Source organism: Dendropsophus ebraccatus, chromosome 3, assembly GCF_027789765.1.
Source record: "Dendropsophus ebraccatus isolate aDenEbr1 chromosome 3, aDenEbr1.pat, whole genome shotgun sequence".
Taxonomy (NCBI): Eukaryota; Metazoa; Chordata; class Amphibia; order Anura; family Hylidae; genus Dendropsophus; species Dendropsophus ebraccatus.
The window spans coordinates 69501936-69516004 of NC_091456.1; the positions used below are offsets into that span (position 1 = coordinate 69501936).

Here is a 14069-nt window from a genome sequence, read left to right on the forward strand (position 1 = left end):
CTTGTGCCCGATGACCGTGGCCTAGATTGCGTATGCACTAGGCCTGCACACCCTTTCCGTCCCTCCTCACCGCCCTCCCTGGGGGGTCTAAACACCCAGACCTCTACTGATGAATTCTGACATGTCTCTATGACATGTCAGCAGTTTTGCTGAATTACAGTAATTCTTTAACTATTCTAGCTATAGAGGTTGAATTCAACTCTATGCATATGTGCTTATACAGGTCCCATTCAAATTAGTAATATAAAGTATGTATATGCTGTAAAGTCCCCCTAGTGGTGGCTACAGGCAGTTAAAAGAATTTATTTTAAAGAGGTATTCTGGTGTTTAAATAAAATCAGATATTTCTGGGGCTGCAAAAAAATAGATGCTGATCCTGCATTCAGATCTTGTCAGGAATAACGAGCATTGGGAAACCGAAAGAAGTTGAACAGGTGCTGCGTGGGACCAGCAAAGGACCCGAACAGGAGCTGCGTGGGACTAGCAAAGGACCAGAGGCAGGTAAGTAGAGTTTCTCTTTTTTCTTCCATTTTTTAAGTGGCCCACTCAGCCAGGCAGCGGGACACTGCTGCAATCACTGACTGACCGGGCAGGCCCTTTCCACCGGGTCGTGACAACACTGGAGCCCAGGACTTCTGTGACAATGTAAATATGTACTGCAATTAACTCACGACCCATGTCTTATTTTATAAATAAATAAACATATTTGCTATTATCTGATGCACAATCTATTATTAAAATATCACATTCCTGATCTCACATGGTAAACAGCACAAGAGCAAAACTTGCCAAATTGTGAAATTACAGATATTTGGTCACATCACATCCAGAAAAAAGTTAATAAAAAGTGGTCAAAAAGTGACAAGATGCCGATAAAAAAGTATAGATCATGGTGCAAAAATTCACGCCTCATAGAGCAATTTTAAATACAGTTCAATTCGTAGTTCAAACTGTAACATAATGCACTGAAACAATCCTCTATCTGAGTATTGTATGAGCTTTTATGTGTTAGTAAAGACTTCAGAAGAGAAGGATTTAATGTTAGTGATTTCTGGCAACAATGCAGGCAGGCAGTAGGGAAAGCTAATCTTATGCTGGCCTGTATAGCTAGAGGTATAACCAGTAGCAAGAGGGAGATTACAATCCTGCTGTATAGAGCTCTAGTGAGACCACATCTGGAATACTTTGCTGTGTTCTTTGCTGGAGACTTCACCTACAAAAAGATATTCATACAATAGAAATACTTCCGTTGTTATGAAATACGGCCGTGTTTTTTATGTTGTGTGAACATAGCCTAAAACATATTGGGAAAGAATGATGTCTGTATAGTCTGGAGGAGAGGAGGGACATAATCAAAACATTTATGTTTAGAGGAAAAATGTTTTCAACAAGAAACTGAACACAGCATCAAGTGGGTGCAATCTGAGGGAAGCTGAGGGAAAGACCAGAAGTCAGAAAATATTCATTTAATGAAAGGGTCTTATGCAGCGTTTACACGGAACGATTATCGGTCGTATTATCGATTGCATTTGAGTGATAAACACTGCAACGATCAAGCGACGAGCGAGAAATCGTTCATTTTGATCTTTCAAATCGTCCTCAAATGTTCTCAAATCGTCGTTTGTCGTTCGCTAAAAATTCGCAGATTGCTTTGTGTAAACAGTCTTTCACCGATTTACCCTATGTGTGAAATAGGCTTAAGAGATCTTAAAACGATCGCAATAACGATTTTCTAACAAATTTTCTAACGATTTTTCTTACAGTTTATTCGTCTAAACGCTGATCGTTTTAAAAACCAAATCATTGCTTCAAAATCATTAAACGATCGAATGGGCGAATTATCGCTCCGTGTAAACGCAGCATTAGAATCTTGGAATTAATTTCCAGCAGATGTGATTGATAAATCTTCCATAACTGAATTAAACACACCTCACATAAACATTTATGTACCTAATGCAAAAATAAAAATAAAATATTATAAGGGCAGACTAGTTGTGGATATTCATGTTCGCCTTTTGCAACACAAGGAAATGCCTGCTCGGACAAGTCAGCTGTATTTGGTTGAGGAGCAGCTAAATTATAAACTTCTTCCCCTGCCGGTGATTAACAGCCCTATCCTCCTGTCTAAGTTCTTGTCTGTCTTCCCCAATCACCTCTAAAACCAGGACCTGGTTTTCTTTAAAACTCAGTCACTCACTATGCCTGCTAAAGCGTATATCTAGTGTGCCTGTACTCGCTTCCTACCCTGTGATTTGCTATTTTGACATTGGTGACCTGACTTGTGTCCCTGACTACATGTTTGTCTTCTGACTTGGTCTGAATTGTTGTCCTCTAGTTTTTTTTTTACTGTGGTTTGCCTCTTAGACTCTGTTTATAGCCTAGCAACTATGTACTGGTATTTTTTTCCCCAGCTTTTAAGAGAACCATACATTTGACCAACCCATGACATTTTCTTTTTATTCATCTTTGAGACATATCAGTTTCCTAAAGCAGACAAGCAGACCCATAGAAACAAATTCTTGTTCTCTAAACATTCCAAGTATTAATCCTACAGACTCTAATTATCTTAAGCAGGAGAGACCCTACCCTTCTATTTTTTTCCCCTTCAGTTTTACCCTTACCCATTAATTCTTGTATTCAGAACTCCCCCACCCCACATACCTTAATAATCCTTTAACCATACCATTCCATCATTCCATTTATGGCATAAACTTTATTCATCTGAGACTATGGGTCCTTTTAAATTCAGTTATCAAAGGCAAATTAACTTATCTTGAAAGTCCTCTAGTTTGCAACTACTGTTCTAGGAGTTTTCTATTCCCTGATGATCTTCCTACACTGTGGGCCTTTTCTATAGAATTTTGAAATATCCACCTTGAGTGGCGGATTCAGCTGTCTAAAGTGTATGGGGACCTTTAGGCATCACAGTTGTATGGCAACTGCAACCTCTACAATTCCTATAGCTACAGCCATCACTACCTGTTCAAGAGTAATGGAAGCCATTCACAGTTGTATATCACCAAGACTGGAGCTTTATAGGGCTTTTGGTGGGTTGCTAGAATTGGTCATCAAGTGAAAGACCTCATCTACTAGGGCCGCAGGCTGCAGCTCTCTTATTTTATCATTACTTATTTTAGGGGAAAAAAACGAGGTCCTTGGCGGGATTTTGGCTTAACCACATGGATTTATTTGGTTTTATTGCTCTCTTTATGTTGCTGTATTAGATAAGAGTTGCTGTTCACAGAGATGTATTACTTGCTCATACATGAATATGATTTAAAGTGTACCTGTCATGACATATATAAAAAAAAAATGCAGAAATTTTGTTGATTTTGTGCCCCATTGTGCTGCTCAGGCTTCTGCAGGCCCTTAGATCAGTTAGTATACTCAGCTGCAGCATGGCACATGGGTATGTACAGTATTCATCTTCACTGGGCCAGTCTGTGCAGAGCAGAGGGACCTATTGACCTTAATAAAGACCTAATGGTCTTAGGGTGGTATTACACTGGCCGATGGGGGCCCGATAATACCTGTAAATGAGCAGCGATCTGCTAGATCGTCGCTCGTTTACTGGACCTATTACACGGCCCGATAATCGTTAAACAAGGGCTGCAGGGACATCGTTACCGATGTCCTTGCAGCCCTTGCTTAAAGGACAAGTGCCATGAAAAACTTTTTCTCATTAATTGAAGCACATTACAAAGTTATATAACTGTGTAATATGCTTCAATCACCTATCTGCCTCCCTTCCCTGTCTTTTCCCCCCTCCACCCCCCACCAGGAAGTGTAAGAAACTCACAAATACCTAATTACTGTTGTCATCAAGCTCTTCTCTCAGCTTCTTCTTGTGACAATGAGTCATCAGCAGGAGGGCTGCTCTAGCTCCTGTTACACCAGCCTCCCCCTCCCCTGCCTTGTCAGGTGACTCAGCTTGCTCAGCTCCGATTGGCTGAACAACTGCAAGCCATCTGAGTCCATGTCACTTGCTTATCTTCTCTCCGACTGACTCCCAGCACATAGTCAGCCTCCCCCATCCCCTCATACTCTCTCCTGCTGCCGAGTGGACTCAGTGAGTGAAGGAGTCATGTCACTAGGGAAGATAAGCAAGTGACATGGACTCAGATGGCTTGCAGTTGTTCAGCCAATCGGACTTGAGCAAGCTGAGTCACCTGACAAGGCAGGGGAGGGGGAGGCTGGTGTAACAGGAGCTAGAGCAGCCCTCCTGCTGATGACTCATCGTCACAAGAAGAAGCTGAGAGAAGAGCTTGGTGACGACAGTAATTAGGTCTGTGTGAGTTTCTTACACTTCCTGCTGGGGGGTGGAGGGGGGAAAAGACAGGGAAGAGAGGCAGGTAGGTGATTGAAGCATATTACAAAGTTATATAACTTTGTAATGTGCTTCAATTACTGGGAAAAAGTTTTTCATGGAACTTGTCCTTTAACTATATACATTACCTATCCACGTTCCAGGGCTGCTGCTGCGGTCTTCTTCTCCCCGGTCCTGCGCGCTCTAACTTCAGAGTGGCCTGTCAGCTGAAAGGTCACTCAGCCAATCACAGGCCGGGACAGAGAGGGGACAGTAGTGACGATGGGAAACTTTTAACTATCCAGATATAGATTAGGGCCACGGTTCAGCTAAAACCACAAAGCAGAGAGAATTGGGACTGCCGCGGCCTGTGATTAGCTGAGCGGCCTGTCAGCTGACAGGCCACTCTGAAGCTAGAGTGAGCAGGACCCGGGGAGAAGAAGAACGCAGCAGCAGCCCTGGAACGGGGATAGGTAATGTATATCGTCAGTCGCCGGCTGCGCACCACTATTACACGTAGCGGTGCGCGGTCGGCACCCGACGAAAATAGGTCCAAACCTATATCAACGATCAGCCGATGATCGTTGTCATCAGCTGATCGTTGTATTTATTACATGGGGCGATAATCAGCCGAATCAGGCCGATTCGGGCGATTATCGTTCTGTGTAATAGTACCCTTAGTGACAGTGAGGCAACAAGTGGATGATTTTAAAGTATTTTATATCAAATAGAAAACAGGCAACAAAATATGTAGTTCATCACCTCCCCCTGATTTTACGTTATTTATTGGTAATGACAGTGCCCATTTAACCCCTTAACGACGCATAGCGAGTATACCCGTCATGCGGCCGTTAAGGGTAAACAGAGAGGAATCCCGGCGTGAGCCCTCTCTGTAGCCCGCGGTCCCCGGTTGCTATGTGCAGCCAGGGACCGCGTGCATAAGCTGCCGCGCCCGATCGTCGTGGCCGGCTAATTATTTAAATGCAGCTGTCAAAGCTGACAGCTGCATTTGAATAGCAGCTGTGCCCCCTGTCCCTGGTGACTAGTGGGAGATCTCCCCCCCGCGATGCGATTGCGGAGGGGAGATCCCTTGTACTGAGCCGGCCGGGGCTCAGTGTCGCTCCAACGCTGATCCCGGCTCGGTACTCCATGTATGTGGTCTGCAGCAGACCAGTATAATAGAGCAATGATCTGATGGATCATTGCTCTATTATATACACAGCATTGATCTCAATGGGAGATAAAGAAGTGTATAAAGAAGTCCCCCAGGGGGCTTCTAAGTACTGTATGTGAAAATAAAATAAAGTGTTTTTATTAATAAAAAATCCCCTCCCCTAATAAAAGTTTAAATCACCCCCCTTTTCCCATTTTATAAATAAAAATAAATAAATAAATTAACATATTTGGTATCGCCGCTTGCGTGATTATCCAAACTATTAATTTATCACATTCCTGATCTCGCACAGTAAACGGCGTAAGCACAAAAACTCACCAAAGTGAAAAATTGCGCATTTTTGTTTACATCAAATCCAGGAAAAATGTAATAAAAAGTGATCAAAAAGTCGCATATGCGGATTCAAGGTACCAAAAAAAAGAACAGATCATGACGCAAAAAATGACACCTCAATTGGCTCCATAGACCAAAGAATAAAAGCGTTATAAGCATGGTAATAGAGCGAATTTAGGGAACGTTTATTTTTTTTAAAGCCATCAAATAATATAAAAGTTATGCAAGTTGCATATCGTTTTAATCGTACCAACTTGAGGAATATACATAACATGTCAGTTTTTCCATAGGACTAACAGTGCAAAAACAAAGCCCCCCAAAAGAAAAAGAATTGCGTTTTTGTTTCAATTTCACTGCACATATAATTTTTTTCTGGGTTCGCAGCATATTTTATGCAAAAGCTGAGTAGAAGTACAACGGCAACTCACCAGGATAGAGCGTAATAAGATGCTTTTATTTCAGGGACAGAGCAGTGTACAAACAAGCGGTGCGTTCCACAGACTAGAGCTCTAGTCTGTGGAACGCACCGCTTGTTTGTACACTGCTCTGTCCCTGAAATAAAAGCATCTTATTACGCTCTATCCTGGTGAGTTGCCGTTGTACTTCTACTTGTCTTCAGCTGTACATTGGACTTTGGCCTTTAGCAACGAGCACCGCCTGAGCGGCTATGTGTCATACGGAACGCTGGACTGTTGGAGTATGTTAGAAGTCGTAGTGCCTGCTTTTCTTCTACTGTTTGCATATATTTTATGCAAAAATTAAGTTTGCCATTGCAAAGTCTAATTAGTGACGCAAAAAATAAGGGCTCATGTGGGTTTCTAGGTGACAAAATGCAAGTGCTATGGCCTTTAAAACACAAGGATGAAAAAACGAAAACGCAAAAACGAAAATTGGCTCCGTCCTTAAGGGGTTAAAATAAAGCAAACACAGTTACCAGTTTTATATATATATATATATATATATATATATATATATATATATATATCAGCAATACTTCCTCTGCATATCAGTTATCATTAAATGTATGCTATAAGTTTAAAGTTGAGCAAAGATTATCATTAATAGGGGGGAAATCACTTCATTTCACCAAATTACCAATCCGTCTGCTTAGATGTCTTTTTATGTGATGGAAATTAAACATTACAGTGTTACATCTGGCTCTCCAGCCGTCCCACTGGCATACATTTCTAACAGACCCATTCAGGACTGGCATGCTGTCGGATAGTGTTTGAGAAAGCCCTTTCTAAATTATTAAGCATTTGGCACTTATTGAATCCCCAATAAAACTGATTAAGTTTTGTTTATAAGCCCCAGAATAGGGACATTGTGGGACATTGTGCCTGTACATGTAATTGGTTATAGATAGATAGATAAAGACATTCTGTGACATACAGTATGTATCAGTTTATCAGGTTTACAAGATCCCAGATTAACTTACAGAGAAGTTTTAAAAGTTCTATGCATTAATACACTAAAAATATTACAATGAATTAATAAGTATTGATATGTGGTATAAAAACTAGAGATGAGCGAACCTGGAGCATGCTCGAGTCGATGCAAACCCGAACTTTCTGCATTTGATTAGCGGTGGCTGCTGGAAGATAAAGCCCTAAGGCTATATGGAAATCATGGATATAGTCAATGGCTGTTTTCCAGACAACCTTAGAGCTTTATCCAAGTTCAAAAGCACCAGCTAATCAAATGCTGAACGTTCGGGTTCGGATGGACTCCAACCCGAAGCCGGTTCACTCATTTCTAATAAAAACCCATCTCCCATAAATTTCAATAGCAGAAGGGAAACCATGAGAAAAAATAAGTGAAATTCTCATGAATTGCATGATCCTGTCCTTAAGCTCCCACTGAAATCAATGTGAGCTTCAGGGCAGCCCCCTTCCTGCCCCCATTCCGGCTTAGACTGCCTTATAAATAAAACTTTCATGATGCCCACCACATTTTTATTCCACCCAGAGCCAATAACTACTAATTTTGGCGGCCTAGGAAACCTATTTAAGTTTAGCACATTATTGAATACAAGCTCAAACTGTTCTGGTGTCCCATAAATTCAATTAATACATGGCTGTATTCTTTTTATTACTAAAATGATATATCCTTAGTAAAGTGTTTGTGCGAGAGCCAAAGTGATAATTCTGTCTAGTAAACAGAAAGTCTAGTAGCTGGCATGCAAAGGCTCTCTACTCGTAAGGTTTGAGAAATGTAAAAACATGCCAAATTCTGGAAGCAAATCACTAGGTTTCACCAGTAATTAATTAAGTATAATGTAAGTAAGATAATGCTTTGTTATAGCACATTAGTCTCCCGCTGTGTAGATAAACAAGCGCTTACACAGAAATTTGCAGACATAAGTATATTATTATGTTTCTAAGAGTTACGAAAGTCTATGGTTCCCATTTATGAACAAGAAATGCAAATATGTTGTCATCTCTATTCATAGGAGCATGTTAATATTGGAATAGATTTGGTATGTTAGATGTATAAAGCCCACCATCCTCATTCTGGCCACACAAGCTCATTATGAAATATGGACATAATTGGAAGGCAATTTGTTGTATTTAATAATAACCCTAATACAGAGCAGTCATAACAGTCATATTCATAAGAAGTCTTCATTTTCGGCAACATATGCAGTAACCCAGTCATCTGGTTAATAGTTTGGCGAATAGATATTGACAGCTTTAGGCCTCATTCAGACAGCCTTGCTCTTTTTACTTTTTAGGATTACCATTAAGGCCAGGGTCACACATTGTGTGACACCGGCCGTGTCACAGAACGGCTGGTGTCCGTGAAGTTCAACCGGACGTATAAACTTCTTTTCTTCAGAATTGGGATGCGGGCACATTCCGGTGTGCCCGCATTTCAATTAACCCTAGCCAACAATGTAAACTGACAATATAATGTGCAGCTGCAAGGAATCCTGCCCAGAGTTTATACAGAGTGTATACACTGAGGTCGAGATTCCATTACAATTAATGCAATGTATTTTTTCGTGAAAAAATATGTTGTGTAAACTTAGCTTAAGACTGCAAGACCCAGTCTGTCTATGCCTTGTACTACTTATGGAGGTCGGTGCCCATGTAAAAGCACACAAGCTCACAGGTTAAGTGCCTTAATACAGATCATGGAACTCTGAGGCAACTTTCAATGTTCTTAACAATTAATAGTAATGGGTACAGAATGGGTACAGAATTTACAGCATAAACAAAGCAAAGTGCGCCATTAACATGGCTGTCGGCTTATTACCAGGCTGCCTTTGAACTCTGTGCCGCTTCACCCCGGGTGCCTGGAAAAGCTAAATCCAGTCCTGGGAAACTGGGAGAAGTTTCCCATAATCAATCATTTTCAGCCACCCGTAGTGGAGTGGCATGGAGTTCAGACAGCCGACTGCCGAGCTAATGACGCACTCCGCTTTGTTTATACTGTAAATTCGCTCATCTCTAGTAATTGGTATACTTTCTTATAGAACTTACCTTAGGCGCATTAAGGAGGAGATTGATTAATATGAAACTGTCATCCTTTTAATAAAAATAATTCTGGAGCAGATGCAATATATAGTACTATATAATACACTTACAGCTGCTAAAATGCCTCTAAATAAGCTCCACTCTCCCCTGTGTAATGGTCAGGTTCTAACATCACAATGTGGTGTGTTCACATGTCACACAAAATTTTGGTAAGAGGATTGTACCTGGATCAAATTGGATAAGTTTTGAAGGGTTTGTAGAAAAATCTTTTCCATCCACAGCACTTACTCCATTCACCTTTAAATAAAAACAATAAATAAGTCTGAGGTTTTTTTAGAGAGGAAGGTCCCTATTTGGTTTGTATTAACAGTAATAAACCTGTAAAATATCTAGTATTAAACACTAGTGTTAGTAGATGATAATAGGGACAAAATATTTTACATATCTTTGCCTATCGCATCATAACAAACTGGTAAGGGAGGACTCTGCTTGGGCCTTAAATGCAATGTAATTGTCAGTGTCTGCTCTGAATTGCTTCTGTATCCCTATAGTACCACCACTAGGATATCCAGCGGTTGCTTAACAGTTCCATGATATATGCTAATTGTAGGGGTCTTACACTATAGGACTGGAATTAACACAGTTAGTCCAAGCTGAGCAAGACCTTTATATAAAGGGATATTCCCATCTCAACTTGTTATCCCCTACTCATAAAATATAGCAAGCTGAATGCTGGGGATCTAACCACTGGGTCCCACGCTAATCCTGAGAACAGAGCACTGCACCTGTGCTAATTCCTGCTCTATGGGGCCTCCAAACAGGTAATGCATAGAACATAGGCCATGGTGGCTGCACCAAGCTAAGAGGTGAATACTCATTTAAAGGGCTACTCCAACATAAGGTAAAAAAAAAAAACTGCTGTAGAAGCATATAGCATTGCTTTCCTGTCTGTCCCGGTTCTGAAACCACTAAAAATCCATTTGTTTTGGGATCTTAGTTCTGTATATTGTGATTGTACTTCCTGTTTGAACAATTGCTCAGTACTACAAGTTCTAGAATTCATTGATGTATCTCAGTCCTCCCACTCTGCCTACTCCCCTCCCCCAGCACTCCTGCTAGTTCCCTGCCCAAAGGTGTTGCAGAACACTTAATTTCACCTGCTTCTTTCACTCCTGGTCTGCTCAGCTGCAGGCTGAAAGAGGTTATCCAGTGCTACAAAAACATGGCCACTTTTCCCCCTACTGTTGTCTCTAGTACAGGTGCAGTTTGCAATTAAGCTCCATTTACTTCAATGGAACTGAGTTTCAAAACCCCACCCAAACTGGAGACAACAGTAGGGGAAAAGTGGCCATGTTTTTGTAGCGCTGGATAATCCCTTGAAGGGTCTGGTCAGAGATGGTGAACCACTTAACTGCTCTTGATACTATTATATTTCTAAAGAATTGTTTATAATAAAGATTTTTTTGTATTTGCAGCCATGTGCATAAGCTTTTTTTTCTATATTCAACTTCCTGTCAGTGCTGAAACACTGAAAAGCCACTGCAGCCAGTACTATTAGTGATAACACTATACTAGTAAGTAATATATCTTGAAGTTTATTTAAATTGAATACATTTTTTGATACCTGAATGTGGGTGAGGTCGGTCTTTAACTTTTACCATGAATAGACCTCTGTGCCATTATGATCCTATGAGTATATCATTTATATATTGCATTCTTAAAACGGAATACTTGAGCATTAAATGAGAAAATCCAGCCTGAGTATGTGTTTCATATCAGAAAAAAGTAACAATCTTGTCTGTTACCTGTAGTGAAATAAAAGCAGAGTCTCCAGAGTAACCCTTCCGTGCTATCTTCAAAGCTACCAGTTCTTCCGTCTCACACACCTCATATATGGCCTGAAGCAACTCAATACGGGACCATTTTATTTCCAAACTGTGAAAAATGAAAAGACCCCAGTAAAGCCATGATTGCAGGCCCCAAGTCCTCTCACGCTGACTGAACATTTGGTGTCGAGTATATAACAGCGATCCCTGTACAACAATTAACACAAGAAACTAGGAGTTATAGAGAACCCCCAAATACACTTGACCTTTTACTGCTTTTGCATACAATTTAATCCATGAGTTTTTTATATTGTTATGTATCTTTCAAAAAAAAAAAAGATATTTATTCACCAATAGAAATTGTAACAGTAACATTTAAGGCCTGTATAGGGCTTCACTCAAGCAGGGAAATACACACAGAGCATAAGGTATACAGTATATACAGAGATAATCACACATGCAAATTAGCAATCAATCCAATAATCTCATATGTGTGCATGATATTCAAAATACATATAGGGAGATTTATCAAACATGGTGTAAAGTGAAACGGGCTCAGTTGCCCCTAGCAACCAATCAGATTCCTCCTTTCATTCCTCACAGACTCTTTGGAAAATGAAAGGTGGAATCTGATTGGTTGCTAGGGGCAACTGAGCCAGTTTCACTTTACACCATGTTTGACAAATCTTCCCCATAGTCTATAGATATTCAATATATAGTGTCTCTGCTCTGCATTAATCTGTGTCAGGTTGGTGGTTTCCTCCATGCCTCTGGACAAAGGTCACTGTTTCCAGTTTGTAGCAGTGGGCATGAAGTTTGTGGGCTTTTTGTTGCTGGTGATCTTTCCCCAGGTTTTTGTGTTGTGTGGGTCCTGGGCCATGAGTCTTTGTTCCTTGGTTGTTGAGATGCTTATTGTCATACTGGTGTAGTGGTGTTGTACCAGGGTAACGTCTGGCATGGAGCTGATTGTAGCTGCCAGCTCTGCATTGATGCTCTGTATGTTGTGTTCGGGAGGTCCTTTCTTGGCAGCGGGGATGACAGGATGACTTTACAGCCGTAAAGTACAGTAATAGCAGCGGCAGCGAGCGGGTAACAAGGAGCAAACAAGCGCTGACAGCACTCATTTGCTCCTCCAGTCGCCCTGTGTAATAGAGGCTTACTTCTCCCTTGAATTCTCATGTCCTGCCTGCTGCTTGCTCAAGTTATTGGGGGATGCCCTGATTCTCCATGTGGGGCAGTTTTTCCCAGAATCTCCCCCAGATTAGGGGCTGTGACTGGGAATTAAGCTTTGCTATCCCTCTTTTATGTTTATATTTATGTTTATTTATTTTTATTTATAACATGGGAAAAGGGGGGTGATTCAAACTTTTATTAGGGGAGGGGGCTTTTTATTAATAACAACTTTTTTTTTTCTTTTACACTTATACTAGAAGCCCCCCTATCTATCTATCTCCTATCTATCTATCTATCTTTCTACCCATCTCCTATCTATCTATCTAATAGGCAAACAGAAAGAACCGCATCACTCCAATTCAGTGAAAATATTCCAACAGTGTTTATTCCATATGCAAAATTACACATGCAACGTTTCTGCTCCGCCTGTAGCCTTTCTCAAGCATAAGTGAAGTAAACAAACGTGCTTTATATAGGATGTGACATCACTTTTTGTACACAGGTGCTTGTATAATTAAGTATTAAACACAGTGTCCAATCTATTAAACTTCCATTGTAATGGAATACAAAGTTCCAATCATAATCCATGTGTAAGTAAATGAATCTATCTATCTATCATTACTCTATAGTCTATTTCATATCTATCTTGATTCTATTCAAATCCAACAAAAGGACTGCAGCACTCCAGGTTTGCATCTGGCAGCAGTTAAATACAGCAGTTCATTCTTGCATTTGATTTTCAATGCTATATTACATATTTGGAAGAATCCTTCAACATGTATGAAGTGGAAATGTAAATTTATAGTTATTTGTTTTATTTTTGTATTAGCAACAATGCATCTCCCTGTACAAAGGAATGGACAGTGCAGGGTTTGGTTTTCTTTTACATGTTAGTTGGTAATCTGAACTGTAAAGCTAGGTTCACACTATGTAACAATGCCTGTCATTTGTGCAATGACAGCCGTTGTTATGAAAGCTGGCCGTCATTTTTACATAGTGAGAACGTGGCCTAAATGTGTTTCTTAAAAGGTCACAACTAAAATAAAAACATTTTGTTAAAGTCTTTACCGTTAGCAGTTTTCCTTTCTGTAACTGTGACCCCAAAGTATAGGACAACGGGGACATCTACTGGTGAAATGTAACATTGCTAAGTACCACTGCTGGATATGGATTTCACAGCATGTAGCAAATATTAAAACAATTTACAGATCTATTTTTAGTGATGGACTTAACAGATTAAGCACATCACATAATACTTAAATCACATTGATCTACAATGTTCAAATTGCTTTGCAATAAATACGCAGTAGCCCAGAAAAAAAGTCAAATGATTCTGTGCCAATGGATATTAATAGAACATTTTACATTTGTTTTTTAAAATGCCTGTATCTATTATTAATATTAGAGTTATATTTGTGCTGATTTGTGTTAAACTCAATTCCTCATATGTCTTTTGAAAAGGAAACCTTATGTACCTCTTTGATACAAGTCATGCACCAAAATCTTAAGTATATGCACAAACTTAGGCTATGTTCACACTTTGTGTTGGGACCTACGTTGCTTTATATGTCAGAAACCTATCATAAAGAATGCAGACACATAGCCTGAAGTGCTGTTAATGGGCCATTGGTTTAAGAAGAGTAGAATGTAGTCATATTGTGACCATGTTCTATCTATTTCCCTGACAATGTATCTCCTTTTATACAGACAGATTATCAGACAGATTTTTGAAGCCAAAGCCAGGAATGGATTTGAAAAGAGAAGAAATCTCAGTCTTT

The 14069-nt window shown here is 40.1% G+C and overlaps 1 protein-coding gene across 3 annotated transcripts in view; it reads right to left on the reverse strand.

Moving 5' to 3' along the window:
• Positions 1-14069, reverse strand: part of FREM1 (FRAS1 related extracellular matrix 1) — a 130329-nt gene that overhangs the window by 21184 nt on the left and 95076 nt on the right. For all 3 annotated transcript variants that reach the window (XM_069961974.1, XM_069961975.1, XM_069961976.1), the window contains 2 exons: positions 11098-11227; positions 9517-9589 (listed from right to left, as the gene is read on the reverse strand). In XM_069961974.1, coding sequence (XP_069818075.1) covers positions 9517-9589; positions 11098-11227 — 203 coding nt within the window. The remainder of the gene's footprint in view (positions 1-9516; positions 9590-11097; positions 11228-14069) is intronic.